The sequence below is a fragment of the Hylobates moloch genome, unplaced genomic scaffold (assembly GCF_009828535.3).
Source record: "Hylobates moloch isolate HMO894 unplaced genomic scaffold, HMol_V3 SCAFFOLD_7, whole genome shotgun sequence".
NCBI classification, from domain to species: domain Eukaryota; kingdom Metazoa; phylum Chordata; class Mammalia; order Primates; family Hylobatidae; genus Hylobates; species Hylobates moloch.
In genome coordinates this window covers 89,239,404-89,262,129 of record NW_026652282.1, presented here as the reverse complement: position 1 = coordinate 89,262,129, position 22,726 = coordinate 89,239,404, and the positions used below count along the sequence as shown (strand labels likewise).

The 22,726-nt window shown below is 37.7% G+C and overlaps 2 protein-coding genes across 4 annotated transcripts in view; one reads left to right on the top strand and one right to left on the bottom strand.

Annotated features, from left to right (window-relative positions):
* The window catches only part of NUP62CL (nucleoporin 62 C-terminal like), a 146,587-nt gene that overhangs the window by 21,912 nt on the left and 101,949 nt on the right, over positions 1-22,726 (top strand). The gene's annotated exons all lie outside the window — the stretch shown is intronic.
* DNAAF6 (dynein axonemal assembly factor 6) overlaps positions 7,129-22,726 on the bottom strand; it is a 40,241-nt gene continuing 24,643 nt past the window's right edge. For both annotated transcript variants that reach the window (XM_032756410.2, XM_032756409.2), the window contains 2 exons: positions 12,365-12,450; positions 7,129-8,201 (listed from right to left, as the gene is read on the bottom strand). In XM_032756410.2, coding sequence (XP_032612301.1) covers positions 8,072-8,201; positions 12,365-12,450 — 216 coding nt within the window. In that variant the 3' untranslated portion in view covers positions 7,129-8,071. The remainder of the gene's footprint in view (positions 8,202-12,364; positions 12,451-22,726) is intronic.

Here is a 22,726-nt window from a genome sequence, read left to right as displayed (position 1 = left end):
ACTTCTAGGACTTTAACCTGAGGAATAAAATACAAGATGCGGACAAAGAGAAAGTACAATAATGCTCATATCAGTATTATTCATGTATTATTCTTATAGAAAAAATAGAAATAATCATTATTGGATATTCAGAGTCCATATATATGTATGATGGGAGACTTCAAACCATTTAAAATCATTGTTGTGGACACTATTCTGTGCCATCCATATCCTGCTTCAAGACAAAGGGCTTATTCTCCCCGCTACTGAGATGGCTGCTGGCAGACAGCTCTCTGCTGTCATTCCTCTCTGGCAACCGCCCTTGGCTGAAGAGAGTGACCTAACGTAAGGTTATGCCCCTTCCCAGGTGCAGTTTGCGTTCAATGGCCAGTCAGTGCAGGAGTATAGTCTCAGCCTCCTTGCTCCAAATGGAAACAATTCTGGAAGTTTATTCCAGATTCAGAGCTCCCCGTGTGGTCTGCTAAGGCCTTGGTATGACTGCATCATAGCTCAACCTCTTTGTCCAATTTTGCTTCCTTTTCTTCTTCCCACAAGTGTTGATCCCAAGAGTACTCCCCAGTAAACTTTTTGTCTGATTTGGAATCTATTCTCTAGGAAATTCAATCTGTAACAATCATGTTGAAGAATATCAACATGAGAAGATATTTGAAATGTATTGGTAAGTTAAGAAAGCAGACCAGCCATTTCCAGCAATATGGTCAACTAATTACTTTTTGATATAAACTACTATTAGCACAAGGTAAGATATACAAAATTTCTTTTAATTGAATAACTGAGCCCCCAATAAATAAGGGAAAACTCCCAAAAGCCAAAAATGAGGAGAAAACTGAAAACCAGAGTGGTAATCTTGTGAAAGTTGTGGTTGCCCTGGTAAGGGAGTTTCAATTTTTAACAAACACGGAGACAGAAGATGTCTTAGGCCATGGGTCCTATCATAAAGCTCAGATTCTGTGCATCTTAGCCCAGGGAAACAACAAGGAATCCTATCTGTCTCTGTCTCAGCTTTAGGTGGAAGAAAAAATTCCTCTGATAATTAAAGCACAGGCCTGGAACTCAAATAGGGTTGCAATTCTAATTTATTCTACCTGAATGGCCTGGGAACATTAACTCTGAGGTTTTTTGGCAGAAGCAAAGGTAAAACTGCTTTGGAAGGATGCTCCCACAACACAGACCACAAGAGATTTTCACCGATTTTTTTAAAGCCCCATGAAAACGGATATCACAATAAAAAATACAAGAGTAAATTACCTACTGTTGATATGAACGGGGGCAGGGAAATACTGGGTAGAAGAGGGCAGTCCCCAGTGAGGGCCACACCCTCAAGCCTGGATCCATGGCCCAAAGTAAGAACATGCATTCCTGTTTTCTTGTCCGAATGTTGCGTTTTCCAAAACCACCCTGGCTCACCTTGCCCCCCATCCTGTACCCATAAAAACCCTAGGCCCCACTGGCAAAGTGGCAGAGTGGCAGAGAAGAAGAGAGGAGAAGTAGCTGGACATCAGAGAGAAGCAACCCGACTTTAGAGGGAGGGCTTGACAGTGGAACCTCAGAGAAGAGTTTGTCCAGGATGGCTGAGCTCCAGGGGAAGACCACCTTCCCATTCCATCCCCTTTTCAGCTCCCCAGCCCACTGAGAGTCACTTCCACCGCCCAATAAAATCTTCCACATTCACCAGTCTTCAATTCATTCGTGCAACCTGATTCTTCTTGGACACTGGACAAGGGCCCAGGTGCAGGTGTAAGAGGCTGGCACACTGACCCTCCACTGAACTTTTTAACACTTAAGCAGTCCATGGATGGCAAAGCTAAAAGAGCACAGTGTAACACGTTCCCTCTGGGGCTCCAGGGGTCATGGGCAACCCCTAGATGCTGCTGCAGGCCTGTACAGAGTTCTGCTCAGGCCAGTTGCCCAGAAGCACTCATCCTGGCCTCTGCACCTGCTGACCTGTGTTCTGCCCGCTCCCACAAGGGGTTGAGAGCTGCAGGCTGAGTAAATGAGCCAATGCCTTCACGAGTCCTGTGAAGGGGTAAAGGGAACTATCTCATTTCACTTTGAGGGGGAGTCAGTGGACATAATCACTGGCAAGATTAGAATCCTGAGAATTATTAAACTGGGGAATAGATTTGAGAAAATTACCCAGTATTAAGAACAAAGAGAGATGAAAAATATGACAGAGGCTAAAAGACATGGAGGACAGAATGAAAGATTCAACCTTTACCTAAGAGGACTTCCAGAAGAAAAATACAGAAAATGGGAGAAAGGCAATATTCAAGGAGATAATGGCTGAGAATTTTCATGGATTGATGGAAGACTTAAGAAGTACAAGTGCCAAGTAAAAAAAAATAAAAATAAATCTATATCTAAACATATTATAGTCAAATTGTAGAACACCAAAAAATAAAGAGAAAAATCTTTAAAACTACCAGAAAGAAAAGACAGATTATCTACAAAGCAACAAAAAGACAGACAACAGACTTTTACATTACAACAGTATACGCCAGAATGCAGGTAAATAATATCTTCAAAGTTCTGAGGGAAAATAACTGTCTGAGAGAAATTCTCTGTCTGAGGGAAAATAACTGTCAACCTAGATTTCTAAACCCAGTTAAATTAGTATTCAAGAATAAGGGCAATAAAAATATTTTCAGAAATTAAGTGAGAAAATAAAGAACTCCCTTTGCTGAGGGAAACACTAAAGTGTGTACATTCAGAAAGAAAGCATTCATGTGGAAAAAGGATGGTGAACAAAGATACTGGTACACACATGGGTAAATCTAGACAAGCATTGTCTGTTAAAAGCAATAATGATGATGAATAATCTGGTAATATACAAACAAAGTGAGAGAGGCATGGTTGGGTTAAAACTAAGTCCTTGAATTATTTTATGGGAGGGTAGCACTACTGAGAAACTTTAGACGTTTATGTTAGAAAAAACACAGAATATATAATTTTCAAACCAGTAAGAGGAAAAAATATTTAAAAATTGACAAATGGCAAGAAAGGAGGAAAAAGAAGAATAAAAGATAAATCTGACGATAAAATGATATAAATACATCCACATGTATCATTAATCACAATAAATGCAACTGGACTAAAACTTGTGAGTTTAGACAGAATCTTAGTTAAATTTTAAAATCCCAGATTTAGCTACATGCTATTGATAAAAGTTTTATCTAAAACATGGAAAACATGGAAAGTGATAGAAAATAAATTGTGCCTGACAAATACTAACCAAAATGATACAGCCATGTTAATGGTAAACAAAACATACATTAAAACAACAATTATTTGGGTTAAAGAGTTTCACAGCATATTGATAAAAGGAGTAATCCACTAGGAAGATATAACAATTCTAAATCTGTCTGTACCCAAAAATATGGCCTCAAAGTACATAAAACAAAAATGGACAGGATTACAAGGAGAAACTGACAAATCTATAATCAGTGGTAAATTTTAACATATCTGTTAGTGTTGGCAGATAAAGCAGACCAAAAATTATCAAGAATGTAGAAGATTTGAACAACACAAAAAACTTGAATTGACATATGTAGAATTCAGTACCCAACAATTACACAATATTGTCTTTTAAAATACACAGATTATTTATCACATTCTTTTACCACAATGCAATACAGTTAGAATTCAGTAAAAAAAAAAACATGATTTAAAAAGGAATACACTTGGAAATTAAAATAAAGTGGATTATAAAACCAGTGTATGCAATATCATCCCATTTGGGAAAAAATAACATCAATGTTACGCATTGAAAATAAAAGGTTGGGAAGAGGCACCAAAATGATAACAGTGGTTTTTTATGGTTTGTTTGCTTACAGGTGACTTTAAATTTTGCTTCATTTTTAAAGAGCTTTTCTATTAAAGTTTCCTGCTTGGAGCATGTCAGTGTCTTAGTCAGTTTTCAGTTGCTATGAGAGAATATCCGAGACTGGGTAATTTGCAATAAAGAGGTTTAATTGGCTCAAGATTCTGATGGCTCGGAAGTCCAAGAAGCATGGGCCCAGCATCTACTTGGCTTCTGGAGAGGGCCACATGCTGTTTCATCTCACAGTGGAAAGGTGGGAGGGCCAGCAGGCATGTGCAAAGAGAGAAGACATGAAGAGCAACTTCATTCTATAACAATCCACTCTTGCATTGTAATCCATTCCCATGAGAGTGAGTACACACTCTTGAGAGACAACATTGATCTATTCATGAGGGATCTTCCCTCCATGACCCAAACACCTCCCACTAGGCCCTACCTCCCAACATTGCTGCATTGAGAACCAAGCCTTAGCATGTGTTTGGTGGGAACATACTATATTTAAACCATAGCAATCAGTATGTATTTTTTCTAATTAGAATAAAATCGATAATGAATTTTCTTTAGGTTAACATATAGAATAATAACCTAGCCTGTTGCAATAGCCTTCTAACTTATCTCTTCTTTTCCATTCTTGCCTCCTAATATATTCTCTTCCCCCAAGCACTTAGAATAAATTCCAAATTCCCAACCTTAGCCTATGAGATTCCACGTGACTTTGCTCCAGCCTACATTTCCAAACTTACCTCTAGTTGACCTCCCCCAGGTTTACCCTAGACTCACTGACTTTAATTTCCTGGAACTCCCCAAGCTGTACTCACCCTGGGTCTTCATATTTGCTACCCCTTGCACCCAGAAGCCTTACTGTTCTCCTTCCCCCAACACTCTCTTTACCTAAGTCCAGGTATTCTTTATTTGTCAGCTGAAATCTTACATCCTTAAGATAACCTTTTCTGTTGCCCCTCCCCAGACTAGGTTTGGTTCTCTGATATTCTCTAGGTACCTGTTCTGTTTCTTCATAGCAGCAATTATAATTTGAACATAGATATTTGTGTGTTTGTTCGGTTATTGTTTGTCTCCCTTGCTACACTGTCTGCTTCATGAGAGCAGGGACCACATCTGGTTTGCTGTTGCTATATGCCCAGCACCTAATACAGTGCTAAGCATGTGGGGAGTGCTCAGTGGATATTTGCTGAAAGAATGCATAAATGAGTGACTGAATGAATAAATGAATTATTGAATCCCCACAAATGCTACCAGAGATTATGGAACAAAAAATGAGATAAAGGAGTTCATGAAGGAGATGTGTATGTAGCCTACACTATGCCACAATTGTGGCCTAACTTCCAGTTGTCCTGGTAATGGCTAAAATTCAGTAATAAATGCTGACAAGATAAATTTCCCTTTGTATTCTCTTTTCTCCATTTGCTTTAGTGGACTATTCCTCTTTAAGGGAAGAAAGCACTGTGAATTAGCTTGAAAACAAAACAACAAAATAACTACTATAGTTGTTACTTCTGAAGCCAAGGACAGTGACCCAGGATGATTTCCAGATGGGTATAAGTCACTTGATCACATTTCATTGTTCTCAAAGCTGTTTCAATATATAATTGATATGATACCACATAACTAAAGCCCAATTCAAGTGGGCTTGGATATGTTCTATCTCTTCTTCTGGGAACAATCTGTACACATTTAGTCAACTTGGGTAAGAATAGTCTTTGTAATTAGGGCCAGGACATAGGAAAAAGATACATTTTCCACCAACTTTCTGTTTCTCTCTAGAGAAGAAAAAAATACTGATTACTGTGATGGATAATTTTAGGTGTCTACTTGACTGGATTAAGAAATGCCTAGAGGCCGGGCACAGTGGCTCACACCTGTAATCCCAGCAGTTTGGGAGGCCGAGGCAGGTGGATCACGAGGTCAAGAGATTGAGACCATCCTGGCCAACATGGTGAAACCCCGTCTCTAATAAAATACAAAAATTAGCTGGGTATGGTGGCACGTGCCTGTAATCCCAGCTACTTGGGAGGCTGAGGCAGGAGAATCGCTTGAACCTGGGAGGCGGAGGTTGCAGTGAGCTGAGATTGCGCCATTGCACTCCAGCTTGGAGACAGAGTGAAACTCCGTCTCAAAAAAAAGAAAGAAATGCCTAGAAACTTGGTAAAGTATTATTTTTGGGTATGTCTGTGAGGATGTTTCCAGAGGAGATTATTAGCATGTGAGTTTGAGTGGACTAGGTGGGGAAGATCTGCCCTCAATGTAGGTGGGTACCATCCAATTTGCTGGGGGTGGAGAGAGAACAAAAACAGAGAAAAGGCAAATGTGTTCATCCAAACTTGCTGTACCTGAGATACACTATTCCTCTCCTGTCCTTGGACAACAACACCAGGCTCCCAGCCTTTGGACACAAGCACCTCCCCTCCTCACCCCCATCCCCTCCAGTTCTCAGGCTTTCGACCTTGGACTGAGAGTTACACCACTGGCTTCCCTGGTTCTGAAGCTTGTGAACTTGAATTGAGCCACTACCTGCATCCCAGGGTCTTCAGCTTGCAGACAGCTTGTCGTGGGACTTCTCAGCCTCCATAACTGGGTAAGCCAATCCCCCTAATAAATTCCCTTCCATATATCTCTCTATATGTATCCTACTGATTCTGTCTTTCTGGAGACCCCTGACTAATACAGTTACTGCTTAGACTTGCCCCATAGCTTAAATTTGGGGCATCAACTTAAATTCTTAAAATATAGCCTTTTAAAAAGATGCTAAAAAAGCAAAGTATGATGCTCTTTAGGTCCTGTAACATCATGGACCTAAACTCACAGACACTAGCTTCCATTCAGTTAATCCCACCCTCAACTTTTGCCCCCATAGAAGAAAGTCATGTTGGTAGCTTAAATGTCAAATTCTCTGTAACAGCTTAGTGTTCTAACACAACCATTTTTTTTCCAAAATCTCAGTCTTTTCATTCTATTTCATCATTTCATCTAGTCACAAACTAGATGCTTGGTAGTTGTACATAGATAATTAACTTTAGAAAATATCTGCTAGAGTATTTATTCCCTTAATAGTTCATATAGAAGTGATGGACATCTTTTCATTGTTCATCTTTTCAAAATTTACTCCTTGGTAACTCCACAGTTCTACAATAATGTGTGAAGCCAAGTCACACAAGCTTTATAATGTATTCATAAATAATTTGGAAATAAACATATGCAATGCAGTATAGAAGAAGGAGGGGACATTGAGACAATTCCTAAAATAGATATATCTATTTAAGAAGAAAGATAGGAAATGAGAGCAAACAGGATTTGTAAATGTGCCACACTTTTCTTTATATTTATTTTAAAGTCAAGGATTTCAATTGACTACATATACAGCACCCAAAAAGGCAATGCTAATAATTATTAGTGCATATAAAAAATGTTTTTAACCTAACTATATCCAAGCATTAAAAGCACAACTGAATAAGCCAAATAATACTGTGTGCACAAAAGTGTTCCTTACTCAAGTAAATATGCTGATAGTATGGTACATCAAACTATTTATTACCTGCATATTCCAGAACAATAGTGAGAGCCTAAATGGAGAACACTGTAAATCATTTGCTCAAATCAATGAAAAAGCAACCAAATAAAATTCTCTGGTAATAATAATGACCAACTGCTATGCAACTGATTTTATCACAGTGTAAGTGTAAATAATCAGTTTTTTAGACTACTGAAATAAGTGGACTAATTATTTCATGATCATATTTCAATTATGTAATTGACCATGAAATATTCTAATTTTTTAACCAGTAAATATTCTACTCAGCTATCACTATAAAAATAGAATAGCTTATTTACATAAGAAAACATATTTCCTTTTTTTGTTTGTTTTTTGAAATGTAGTAGCTGGGATTACAGGCACCTGCCACCACGCCCGGCTAATTTTCATATTTTTAGTAGAGACGGGGTTTCGCCATGTTGACCAGGCTGGTCTCAAACTCCTCACCTCAAGTGATCCGCCTGCCTCGGCCTCCCAAAGTGCTGGGATTACAGGCGTGAGCCACTGCGCCCGGCTAAGGAAACATATTTCCTAACAGAGTAATAGAAATTACTGTAAATGGTCACAATATCACTAGAATTGAATTTTGTCCCTTTCAAAAATATGTCAGAATAATAAAGAGAATATAGAAAACAATCATTTTTTCAAAGTTTTTTAATTGTTACCAATGCCATTTTACTACTTTTTATCTTTTTCATGCAGTTTCAGAAGAAATTAGCAATATCTAACTCTCTTTTCATAGTCATACTGATTTCAAGAGTTTCAGTCTCTGGGACATAGAATGCTTTGGCACTGGCACATTCCACCAGCTCAGGAAGAGTTATCAGCAGCTTCCTAAAAAAAAAAACAACAAAATGAAACCTTAGCTTCCTAAAATGATGTATCACTTTCAATAAGACAATTGCAAACAACATATGCCACTAGAATGTTAGAAACCAACCGCCCCCCAATATTTAGATAGTGTAAATATTGGATCAAAAATATGCCTAAATAACGCAAACAGTATACCAGTTTTTTTGGACTTAAAAATCCAAGCAGTTGTTTTGGCGCCCTTATTTTTCTCCGAATTGACCTCATTTTACATAGTCTCAGGCTATGTTTACAGGCATAGAAATAGAACTATGCAACTTTTAAGTTTGCTGGACAGATCTGTTGCCACTCATACTTATGTATAGATGCAATGTGGCCAACGGATACAAATTTGAGAATTGGAATGGCTCTATAACACTTCTGCTAACATAGATTTAAGCAGAGTCTCTACCACAGGTGTAGTTTTTGAAACTGAGGCTGGGAATGATTTCAATACCAAATCAATGAAAGTGCTTCTCTCTCCTTGCTTCTGATTCTTTCTACTATGCATTGACAAAAATTCCCTGTGATAGATTGCTAGGTTTATTTTGTGGTTTATAGTTCAGTTGCTGGATAGTTTTATGCCTTAGATGCATTGCTGGGATGAGACATCCATAATTCTGCCGTATTGGCATGAATCTAAATTATGCATGGGGTCAGCACATGCTGGTTTTGGAAGAAAATTAAATGCATGAAACACTTGTTACCTCGCATTTTCAGTAGAGAAGGTCTGAGTATCTCTATAAAAGGTGGACAGGATGCTCTTTTAGAAGGTATAATATCCAAATAAGTAAAGGAATATGGTATTTTTAGGGGCATTTATTGGGTTCTTGAATTGAGAACTAGTATGTATTTGAAAACAAAACCCTTGAAAATCAATTCCTTCTTTATTCCTTTGCAAAAACCTGAGTTCAGATGACTGGGTTCATTAAAAGTATTTATTACACATTTATGGAACCTGAAGGATAAATTTTCTGTGACTCTTGTTCCATTCCATGTGGGGTAGGGAAAACACTTCACCTGAATACGTTGCCATTAAGTGGCAATGCATTTTTATGCAGACTGTAATATTTGGCATCTCAGGAAAAAAAAGTGAGTGCAAAAGCCGTTTAGAGTCCATCCTTTGAAGCTATTTACAATATAGGTTGTGCTAGACTTAGATTTCCTTTATACTTTATTCTATAAATGATAATATATTCACTTTTAAAAGAAAGCAAAGCTTAATATGGTAGCTTCATTGCACTAAAAGACAACTATAAATCAGCTGAAGAAGGAGTTCCAATGATAATGTGCACTTCTTTGTCCAGAGAGAAATAAATTCAAAAGAGACAGTTAGTGGCCATTGGAATGATCCATCTACACCTGCATTTCTGTGTAGTTCTAAGTAGTATGGCTTCACATAATAAAATGTTGAACAGTAGAACTGTACAACTGATTTAGGCTCTTAGGAGAAGGGAAATATTTTTGTCGTCTGTTTTACTGTCTTATTATCTATACTGAGATTTATATTTAAACAAAATAAAAATTCTCCAAATACTTATCCATGTACAATTCATGGAAGGACAGAAATGTATCTTATCTCGGTGCTCCCTTAGTGTCTAGTGGAAGACTTTATAAATGTTGAGTGAATAAATAAATGAATGAGTGAGTAAATAAATGAAGCAAGTATTCAGGTCACCACAAAATAACATTTGAATAATTACCATAGATTAGTACTGTAAGATATGAACAAACATTTAAACCCGATACCTCTACTTTTACATTGACAATGTATTTGCATTTTCAGAAGTTACAGTCTCGGCAGTGATCAAAGGTTCATCCAGCGTTAATTTTCATTAGAAATTAAATGCAAACAATAATACATGAATGTAAATACAAAAAAAAATCTCTACAGTAAACTCAAGTTTAGAGACTTACATGCTTATATTTATATTAGAGAGTTTAAGTTGATGTTGCTCACAAGAGATTTAAGCAAAAGACATCCTGGTTCCCAGCATATTTGCATAATGAAATTTTTATCTTATATAATTAACAAAATTATTTGACTTACATATCTGGGTTAAAAACCTTTTTAAGGTTTACTGAAGGAGACATAACTATTTTCAAAGAAAGTGCAGAAATAGTTACTGAGCTGCAACTCAACCATTTCATTTAGAAAACTTCTTTTTTAGGTATTAGTCTTTGAAAATCAGTCAATTCCCAATCTGAACTAAAGGAGCACAGCAAATGTGTGAGTAATCTAAAGCAGCACTCAACCAAAAATTAGCTTACGTTTGTCTTTAGAATGTGTTATTATTATCACATTCAAGGTATTCATTTATGAAATTCTTAGAATTCACTTAGAAAAATAATGAAATCTCATATAAAGACTTAAGAGATCCTGGTAAATTATCCAATTTTCTCCGTCTTTCCTCCTCTCCATTTACTCCATGTTGGGTATCTACATGCCAAAACAACCAATTGAAAAAAGTGAAGAATTTGGTAAACTGCTTTATTTATTTTGGTAAATACCTGGGTTTTATTGATAATTCGAATGCAATTGACTATTGTTTGACAGAAACCACTGGTCAATTCAGTTAAAATAAATTCGCTTGTTTCTGCCTTATAGATACAAAAACAGAATGCCCTCTCAAATCTTTCTCGGATTGGATAAACATAGCGTTATATGATGTTAAAGTTAGAAACTAAAGAAAGTAGGTGTGAATATCAATAAACTCGAAAACAAGACACATTCCTGATAATGCAATTTCAGAGAAAAGCATGGCTCTAAAGGATTCTCAAGTATTTAGGAAACATGATAAAAACCTTAATTATATCTTCTGTCTTCTATCTTAGTTAAGCAGGTTTTCTTAAGAGATGGTACCTCTCTGCACTATGCATTTAATATATAAGTACATTATGATCCAAAGGACCTACTGTGTAGCCCATGTTCTATGTGGAAAAGTATATTTAACCCAAAATGTATCCTCACAGAACAAACATCTCATGTTATAAAAATTGTATTCAGTATTTCTGCTGTCTCCATCAATCTTTAGGTAGCTGCTATGGCTGTGCCGTCATTACAGATATCCATCAGAATCCACTAAATGAAAGTCTCACAGACAGTGAGAATGGCTAGGGAAACGGAAATTAACTCCATGGTGTGTAGACGTATGTGTGCTTTTAACAAGCTTGCAAATATCATGGAAGATTGTTCATCTAACCAATTTTCCTTGTAAAGGTTATGTGGAAGAGTAAATTCGTGTATCAAATGCAACAGAAAGGGTACAATACGCCTTGAAGTAAACAGCAGAAATAGTGAATATAATTTTTATAACATGAGATGATTGTTCTGTGAGGATACATTTTTGAAATGATGTAAATAATGAGAAAACATTTGATACATATTTATCTGTAGACCATTTTGGGTTAAATGCATTTACTATAGAAGCCAAGATTAAGCTACATATGCATATTGGGTTGTTTACACATAGGAATCTTTTGTATGAGGGATCTCCTTGTCATTTTCTTGAAGTCCTAAGCTCAACAAAGGAGAATTACAGGTACTGATAATGGAAGGAAGAAAATGTGCCAGCAACTGCCTGCCTCCCAAATCTAGTTTGAAATGTTCATGAGTTACAGAGTTAGGACCACTGCAATGAACCAGTATGTGCTCACTGCTCTATATCCAGATAAGATGTGCACAAAGCAGTGAGGTATTTAGATAGTAACTGATGGCAAGACCTTTTTGTTGATTTAAATGAAAACAATCAAATTTAACCTTACAGCCCCACAAAATGACAAAAGTGTAAAGATATTGCTTCCCTTATGTAATCAATGTACAAAAACCACATATAAGACTTACAACTTAATGGCATTTTCATTTCTAGTAATTTTTTCTGACAGATAAACTGTATCTGGGTGTCAAGAATTGTGTTTTGATAGCGTTAACCCACTCCAAATGTACGGATGCAAAGTAGAAAAAAGCCCAAGTATTTCCAAACATATTTATGTTTATATTAATGTAGATCAAACATTTGAACGATTAACAAAATTTTCCACTTTTCTTCAGACTTTAGGGGTGATACAAAATAACTGTACATTAAAAAATATTGACTGAAGACTCATTAATATTATAATACACTATTCCAGTTCTAAGTTTTACTCACTTCTGAGGAGTACGAAGGTCAAGGATTGTTTCCTGGACATCAATTTGAATATCAGAAGGGTTTGTATTTGGCAATTTAATTTTAGCCTGAAAGAGAAAATGAGAAGAAAAATACTGATATCTTAGAGAGCAATTAATTTGAAGAATGTAAGAATATATGGGGAAAAGAGACTAATATTTATTGTCAACTATGTGCCAGGCTATGCCCTATCTTTATGTCAATCTTGAGCAGCAGAGATTATTATCCCCATTTTACAGATGGAGAAACTACAACAGAGAAATTTAGTGAGTGGCCCAAGGGTAACCTCCTGTAATCTGACTAAGGTTTCTGGCTCCAAAGCTATACAGAAACACTTTGGTTACTTGACTGTAACCTTCATTTTCTGAAGGTACATAGCAGTATGCCTGTTAGAGTTGGGGACCTTCAACTGCCTTTATATCAGTTGGCAATTTGTATAAAAAAAGTTTAGCTCTCATGTTGGGTATGAGTTGGTGATGCCATCTTATAGTCTTCTGGCATAAATTTCCATACCACATTTTCTAGGGAGGTGTGGGAGTTCAGGTGTTATGTTATCAAAACAAAAGAGAAATAACAATATGACTTCCACCTCTCCAAAAGGACAACTTATTGGTTTAGTAAGATTTCACTCTAAATGTTTCATCTCAATTACCATATGGCCCAGCAATTCCACTCCTGGGTATGTACCCAAGAGCACTGAAAACAGGTTTTCAAACAAAAACATGTACATAATGTTTTTGCTTATAGGAGCCCTATTCATAATAGTCAAAAGGTGTAAGCAACCCAAATGTGCATCAACTGATGAATGGAAAAAACAAAATGTGTTGTATCCATACAATGGAATATTATTCAGCCATAAAAAGGAATAAAGTACTGTTATATGGATGAATCCTGAAAACATTATGCTAAGTGAAAGAAACCAGGGACAAAATGTCACATATTATAGGATTGTATTTATATGAAATGTCCACAATAGGCAAATCTTTGTTTTGTTTTGTTTTGTTTTGTTTTGTTTTGCTTTGTTTTGTGGGAGACGCAGTCCCGCTCTGTTGCCCAGGCTGGAGTACAGAGGGGCAATCTCGGCTCACTGCAACCTCTGCCTCCCAGGTTCAAGCAATTCTCCTGCCTCAGCCTCCAGAGTAGCTGGGACTATAGGTGCATGCCACCACGCTCGGCTAATTTTTTGTATTTTTAGTAGACGGGGTTTCCCCATGTTAGCCAGGATGGTATTGATCTCCTGAGCTTGTGATCTGCCCGCCTCAGCCTCCCAAAGTGCTGGAATTACAGGTGTAAGCCACCGCGCCCAGCCCACAATAGGCAAATCGATACAGACAGAAAAGAGATTGGTGGTTGCTAGGGGCTGGGGAAATGGAGAAGAGGGAAGTAACTGCTTAATGGGTATGGAGTTTCCTTTAGCGCTGATGAAAATGTTCTGGAATTAGATACTGGTGATGGTTGCACAACATCGTGAATATACTAAATGTCACTGATGGTAAATTTTATACTATGTGTATTTTTACCACAACACAAAGTCTATCTCTTACTCTCTACATGCTTTCTCTTTCTGATGGAAGTTGATGTCTATATATAGGATAGCATGGCATATGGTTTCCATAAACAAAGAAATGAAGAAAATGCAGCCTAAGGTTCAGGTAAATTATGAAGCTTTCTCTAAAATGAGATAGAAGACTTGAAATATTGGACATCTGGTGAATTCATGGCTCTAATGGCCAGAGGGAAAGCAGTAAGTTATGAGGAAAATACATATCAAATAAATAATGTGACAAATTGAGATTTCTTGTAAGAAGCTTAAAGTAGGCAGTTGTGTTTTTGCAATATAATGTGTTTGGAGCAATACATGCTTGTGAGTTATATTTTACTTTATTAAATCTGTATATAAACAAAGATTTGTAAATAGAGCTCTACAGGTGCTACTATCTAAATACTATAGCTAACATTTTCATTCAACAAAAAATTGCCTCCTAATTTATATTTTGAAAATTTGGATCTTCATAATCAGAGATGCTACAAGTGAGAGACATATGGTTCTCAGGGGGTAGTTACAGGTGCTCTGCCTCAAAGTAAATAGGCATTCTATTCGACAAAGAACGTCCCATCCATTTTTACTCTAATACTCAGGTCTGATAGTCAAATTGAGATCTTTAACGTCACATGTTAACTCATGTCACCTCAAAGAAGAGATACAAATATTTGTTTCTTTAGTCTGAAATGTTTAGAATTTTCATGGCAGAATATTATTTTCCCAAGGTTAAAATGCCAATTGAGAAAGGAAAAAATTATGACACGCAAAATTTAGATACAATTTCTGGGTAGAACTTTAAAGTGGTTCTTAAAATCATTTGCTGTTCTAGTGAAGGGCAATTCAGAAACAACTCACTAATTTTTCTTCTTAAGGAAATTAAAATTATATACTACAGTGGTTTCAGAGAAGAGACAAGAGAAGGGACAAATTAGGTGGAATCGCACACATTAATATCTTGCAAGACAGAAGACTCAATGAGGAATCTTAACAGAAAAACAACTCCTGACATATGCATGAGATTTTTTCAGCAATACTTTAAAACAAATATCTGGAATACAGACATGGATATTAATTGACCTCTAACTGATTGCGCTCAAGACCTAACTTGTTAAACATTAGTAAATATAGGACGATGTCACTGACCAAACAATTTAAAGGGATTGATGTTCCTTTCTTTACATAGGGTGCAAATTGAATTTGTTTTAAAGAATAAGTTATTTTAATAGGTAAACTAAGGAAAACTTTAAAAATTCATTGGGAAACTTTTAACCTTTTGAGAACTCAACTTTTGGAATCAAACTTAGGTTTAAATTCTGTTTCTGTTACATTTTAAAAATTAATTATTTATTTTTGAGACAGGCTCTCACTCTGTCACCCAAGCTGGAGTGCAGTGGTGTGATCATGGATTACTGCAGTCTCGACCTCCTGGGCTCAAGCAATTCTCCCGACTCAGCATCCTGAGTGTCTGGGACCACAGGTGCGCACCACCACACCTGGCTAATTTATTTTTATTTTTGTAGAGAGGGGTCTTGTTATATTGCCCGGGCTGGTCTCAAATTCCCGGGCTCAAGTGATCCTCCCATCTTGGCCTCCCAAAGTGCTGGGATTACAAGTGTAAGCCACCATGCCCAGCCCCTTATTATTTATTGTTTACTGGTCATCTATTATTGCATAACAAATTATACCTCCCCCCAATTTATAACTCAAAACAACAATAAACATTTATTATCCCACATGTTTTCGTGCATGAGGAATTTGGAAATGGCTTAGCTAGATGGTTCTGGCTTAGGCTCTATTATGAGACTGTAGTCAAGATGTTGGCTGTGGCTGTAGACATCTGAAGGTTTGACTAGGGCTAGGGGATCTGTGTCTAAGATAGTTCACTCACATGGCTGTTTGTAAGGGGCCTCAGCTCTTCACCACATGGACTTCTCCATAGTGTTGCTTGAGTGTCCTTAGGATACAACAGCTGTATTCTCCCCAGAGTAAAGGATCCAAAAGATGAAGGCAGAAGCAATGCCTTTTTTAGAATGTAGCCTCATAGATTACACTTTTTCATTAAAAAAAATCTTATTAGTTATACAGGTCAGCCCTACTCAATATGGGAGGGGGCTACACAAAGAGAAGAATATCTGGAGGTGAGAATTATTGGGTGCCATGCTGGAAGCTGGTTACCCCAGTATCCACCACTAACTTTATTTCAAATATCTGCCTTCTGTCCTTATAAATAAAAAGTAACAGGAAAAAAGCCCATAATTTAAGGTTTGTGAGATCCCTACTTCCCACTTTCAGCTTCTCTTCAGGCAAGTAGTAAAAACTACTCAGTCTCTCTCTGGGAATTTACTTCGAGGCTTCCCTCAAGAGAGGTAAAGGAAGGTTAAAGTGCTTGCAAATTGTTTTCCTCGGCCTTCATTTATTGTCCTCTATGTGCTGTGAGAGAGCTGACTTACTAGGGGTGTCATTATTGAGTGATTATTATTGTGAGTTTCAAATCTCTTCTTTCCTGTCGTGTTTTTATGAGAGATGTATATGACAAGATGGTTCCTGAAAGGTCATATTCCTATAATTTGTAAGTGATTAACAGGCTTCTCAGCTCCTCAGATAAATGTCTATGATCATATTATAAGATGTTTGAAAATTGACAAGAGAAGTCCAAATAGTAGGTGTTCCATGGAGGTCATCCATTCTAGGTTTCCTCTTGAACTGTCACTTCATCACCACGATGAGAAAAATAAGTAAAAAACATCTTATATGTAACTTGACCCGCACTATTTACTGATATTTCAGTGAAGCTGCTTCACTGAAGGGTTTGGACTGACACTTTGGAAGATATTCTAAATTAATTTATTTGTGGGTTCTAGATATTATAAGAGTATTTCCATTCGACAGAAATACAGCAACCACTCCTTGCACATTTGATTCTTAGGAAAGAAGGCTATTTGAGTTCCCATTTGAAACTTAAAAATATTAGGAAATTCTGATTAACAGAAAAAGTTTGGGTAGATTTCATTCTGAATTGCTTCAACTGTTTAATTTCCCATTGTTTAACTATAGAAACATGTATGAGATGTTTTTTTCCACTGCAGCCATATTAAGTATTTTATAAAAACTCTCATGAAGAATGATAATCTATAGGAACATTTTAAAAAATTAAAGGTATTAGATCTCTGCTTTGAAATTATAAAAAGATTTACCTCTGAACTATAAAAATATAGAGGTATGTATTGTACAAAACTAGGGCAAAGGCCCAATAGGTCATGTTTTCAAATTGTTGGATAAATTTCAATAACGCTACCATTTTGAAACAGTCCAGTACTATATTGCCACACCTGTCTTTTTAAAAATGCTTCATAGATGCATACCTCCTCTCCATCGCAGGAGTCAAGAGTAAGCTCAACTCACTCTGTAGTAAGAACATTCATCTACAGACATCCATATCTCCATTGGCACTCACCCTCTTCCCCAAAATAATCACAGCCTCACCACCACTACCTGTCTTGAGACCACCAGAACTAAATTCATTATGCTTTTAACTCTATTTGTCAATAACCATAAGAAGTCTCAGACTCCCAAATCATTGCTTATCACATAACTACCATATGGATCTTCATATCTCCTATTATGTCTCCATTTTCCATCCCTCATCAAATCCTGAGCCTTTTCCATTAGGTCCTCTGGAATACATAGTACATCATCCCTTATCTCTTAAGCCTCTTTGAATATTCTCAACTTCTTAATCTAACTGAAATCTGGATCTCCCCGATTACACTGCTTCCCCTATAGTCTTCTCAGTTGGCGCCAGTTTTTTTTCCCTCCTATTTCCTTTATAACACTGAGCCTGTCCCTTCCTTCCAGTTAAAAAAAAAATCTCATGTCCTCCATTATGCTAAGTGAAAAATGCCAGACACAGAAAGAAAAATACTGCATGATCTCTCTTAAATGTGGAACCTAAAAAATATCTAATACATATAAATAGAGAGAAGAACGGTGGTTACTAGAGGTGGGGTGGGAGATGAAGAGATGCAGGTCAAAGGGTACAAACTTGGGTTATTTAGCATGAATAAATCTAGAGCTCTAAGGTACAGCATGAGGACTATAGTTAATATTATACCAAGTAGTGGAAATCTTCTAAGAGAGTAGATTTTAGGTGCTCTTACCCCCCACATACACAGAAGATACTACCTGAGATGATAAATATATTAATTAGCTTGACTGTAGTAATCACTTTACTGAGAATATATCAAAACATCATGTTGTACACCTAAAACATATACAACGTAAAAACTCATGTTCTTACACGATACCACCTATTACCCATCTTGTTGGAATCGTTTACTACTTCTTGGGACACTTCCCCTGATTTCTCTAAGAATAGTTACTTGTTCTTTACTGATATTTCTAAGATTACCTCCTGTCTTAAATCTTGGTGTTTTAAATATTCACTTAGATTAACCTTTCTAGTCTGGGTGTGGTGTGCACACCTATAATCCCAGCGCTTTGGGAGGCTAAGATGGGCAGATCACTTGAGCTCAGGAGTTCAAGACCAGCCTGGGCAACATGGCAAAACCCTGTCTCTACAAAAAATACAAAAGTAGCTGGGCATGGTGGTGCGCGCCTGTACTCCCAGTTGCTTGGGAGGCTGGGGTGGGAGGATCACTTGAGTCCAGGAGGTCAAGGCTGCAGTGAGCCAAGATAACACCACTGCACTCCAGCCTGGGTGACAGAGCAAGACCCTGTCTCAAACAACAACAACAACAACAACAACAACAACAACAACAAAACTCTTAATAACATTGGAACCTCACTTCCTCATCTCTTTCAGGTGTCTGCTCAAATATTGCCTTCTTAGTGAAGGCTTTCGTGACCACACTATTAAAAATTTCAGCCACCACCAACTCTAGTATGCCCTATCACTTCCTCCTCCTTTTCTCCTCAGAGCATTTTCACCTTCTAATGTACAATACAATTTATGTGTTTATTTTATTTATCTCTTCCACAATAAGGTAAGCTCTGTGAAGGCAGTGATGTTTATGTTTTGTTTACTGTGCTATCCTCTATACTTAGAACAGTACCTCTTGATTCCTGTGATGGGAGAGGAGTCATGCATCTATGAACTATTTTTAAAAAGACAGGTATGGTAATATAGTACTGGACTGTTTCAAAGTGGTAGCATTATCAAAATGTATCCATCTGGCCAGACACAGTGGCTTACGTATGTAATCCTGGCACTTTGGGAGGCCAAGGTGGGTGGATCACTTCACGTCACGAGTTTGAGACCAGCCTGACCAACATGGTGAAACCACATCTCTAGAAAAAATACAAAAATTAGCCAGGTGTGGTGGCATGCACCTGTAATCCCAGCTATTCAGGAAGGTGAGGTGGGAGAATCACTGGAACCCGGGAGGTGGAGGTTGCAGTGAGCCAAGATTGCACCACTGCACCCTAGCCTGGGCAACAGAGTGAGACCTTGTCTCAAAAAACAAAAGGAAAAAAAAGAAATCTATCCATCAATTTAAAAAGATGACCTACTGGTTTTTTGCCCTAGTTTTGGACAATACACATCTCTACATTTTTATACTTCAGAGGTAAATATTTTTATAATTTCAAAACAGAGACCCATCACCTTTAATTTTTTTTCATTTTCCTATAGCTTATCATTGTTAATGAGAGTTTTCATAAAATACTTAGTGGCAAATCATAGGCACTCAACAAATATTTGTTGATTAAATGAATGAATGAATGCAAGGATGGTTCCATATTAAGAAACTTGCTAATACAATTTACCAATAGATAAAAACTAAAAAATCATATGATCTTCACAAATGGTAAAGAGGCATTTGATTAAATTCATCATCTATTCTTACTTAGAACTCTTAAAATAAGAATAGATGAACAGATCCTTAACACATACCCCAAAAGTCAGTATCTAACCAAATGAAGAAACACTAGAACCATTCCAATTAAAGTGAGAAATTTATATTTTTGTTCCCATTAACCAACCCCCCACTTCCCCTCCCTCAATGACCCCTCCCATTCTCTGGTAACCATCCTTCTACTCCCTATGTCCATGAGTTCAATTGTTTTGATTTTTAGATCCCACAAATAAGTGAGAAAGTGTGATGTTTATCTTTCTGTGCCTGGCTTATTTCATGTAACATAATGATCTCCAGTTTCATCCATGTTGTTTCAAATGACAGGATCTCTTTTTTTAATGGCTGAATAGTGTATCTCTATTACATACTCATATTTTTTTAATTTTTAAAAATTTAAAGTGAGAAATAAGAAATAAAGTTCAGTATTCACTATTATTGCATAATATAGTTCTGGAGGTACTAACATGCAATTAAACAAGAAATAGGTTAAAATGATTGGAAAGGAAGAAGTAAAATTTCATTATCTGAGGGACTAGGTTGAATACCCAGGTGGAATGAATAACAAGGAATCGGGAAATAACTTGGCATATTGAAGGATCAAAAAGAAGGCCAGGATAAGCAGAACATAACAAACAAGGAAGAAAGTGTCACATTGGATGAAACTGTAAAAGTAGGTAAGGGTCAGATCAGATGGGGCCCTTCCCTACTTTTAAGATAAGGAGTTTGGATTTTGTTCTGTAAGTGGAACAGGAAGCCATTGAGGGCTGTAAGCAAAGAGGTGATGTGGTCTGATTTACTTTTTTTTTTTTTTTTTTTTGAGACGGAGTCGCCCAGGCTGGAGTGTAATGGCGTGATCTCTGCTCACTGCAACTGCTGCCTCCCAGGTTCAAACAATTCTCCTACCTCAGCCTCCCAAGTAGCTGGGACTACAGAAGTGCACCACCATGCTTGGCTAATTTTTGTATTTTTAGTAGAGACAGGGTTTCGCCATGTTGGCCAGGCTAGTCTTGAACTCCTGATCTCAGGTGATCCACCCGCCTCGGCCTCCCAAAGTGCTGGGATTACAGGTGTGAGCCACTGTGCCTGGCCTTGATTTACTTTTAAAAAGGATCTCTTACACTCTATGTGGAAAGGCTATAGGGAATGAAGAGTCAAAGCAGGGAGATAATGTCATTAGAGACTCGTAATGGTCCAGATAGAGATGATGATGGTTAGTAACATGATAGCAATTGCAGTGGTAATGAAAATTAGATGGATTTAGAATATATTTTGAAGGTACAGCCAGTAATACTTGCTGATGGATTAGACGTGAAGTATAAAGGAAAGAGGAATGATGGATGATTTAGGTTTTTAGCTTGAGCAACTGGGTGAATGTTATTGCCACAAAGAAGATGAATGAGAAAAAGGTTTATGGAAGACAATTAAGAGTTCTGTTTTAGACATGTTAGGTTTGAGTTGTCTATTAAACAAGTAAGAGATGCCAAGTAAATAGTTATATGAGGCCAGGCATGGTGGCTCACGCCTGTAATCCCAGCACTTTGAGAGGCCGAGGCGGGCAAATCATGAGGTAAGGAGATCGAGACCATCCTGGCTAACACGGTGAAACCCCGTCTCTACTAAAAATACAAAAAATTAGCCAGGCATGGTGGCGGGCGCCTGTAGTCCCAGCTACTCCGGAGGCTGAGGCAGGAGAATGGCGTGAACCTGGGAGGCGGAGCTTGCAGTGAGCCGAGACCGCGCTACTGCACTCCAGCCTGGGTGACAGAGCGAGAGTTAAGAGTTATATGAATCCAAAGCCCATGGGAGAGTTCAGGGCTAGAGAGATAAATGATATTTAAAGCTATGAGACTAGGTGAAAAGAGAATAGGTAGAGAAAAAAAAGACATAGGTCAAATCTCCAGAGAACTTAAGGCAGAATAGGAAAAGCCAGTGACTTGCGAGTGAAAGAGAGGAGGAATGCCTAGTGATTTCGGAAGAAAAGAGTGAAGTCTTTCCTCACTCCTCAGTGAGAATGGGGTCATTAAAGTAAAGAGAAAACTGTGTTTCAAGGAGAGAGCAGGCCGGGTGCGGTGGCTCATGCCTGTAATCTCAGCACTTTGAAAGGCTGAGGCAGGCAGATCACTTGAGGCCAGGAGGTGGAGACCAGCCTGGGAACCTCGTCTCTACTAAAAATACGAAAATTAGCCAGGCGTAGTGGCGCGTGCCTGTTGTCCTAGGTACTCAGGAGGTTGAGGTAGGAGAACAGCTTGAACCCAGAAGGTGGAGTTTGCAGTGAGCCAAGTGACATCCCACCAAAAAAAAAAAAAAAAAAAAAAAAGAGTAGTCAACAGGGTGGAATGCTGCTGAGTAGCAGCACCCTCATATCTTCAATCCCTCTTTATCTAACCAGTGTTTTTAAACTAGAGGAAAGCAATATGGGCATTTTGTGTAAGACAATTCTTCATTCTTGAGGACTATACCTCTTACTGCAAGATTTACGGCAACCCTGGCCCTGAATACTAAATGACAATAATATCCTGTAATCAGCTGGGCATGGTGGCCCATGCCTGTAATGCCAGCACTTTGGAAGGCCGAGGTGAGAGAATTGCTTGATCCCAGGAGTTTGAGACCAGTTTGGGCAACATAATGAGACCCTGTCTCTACAAAAAATAAAAAACAAAAATTAGCAGGGCATTGTGGCGCATGCCTGTAGTCCTAGCTACTAGAGAGGCTGAAGTGGAAGGATCGCTTGAACCCAGGAGGTTGAGGCTGCAGTGAACTGAGATCAAGCCACTACGTTCCAGCCTGGGTGACAGAGCAAGACCTTATCTCAAAAAAACAAAAAATTCTGTAATCATTGTGACAACCAAAAATGCCTCCACCTAGGGGCCCATACCATGACTACTTTTTTTTTTTTTTTTTTTTTTTTTTTTTTTTTTTTTTTTTTTT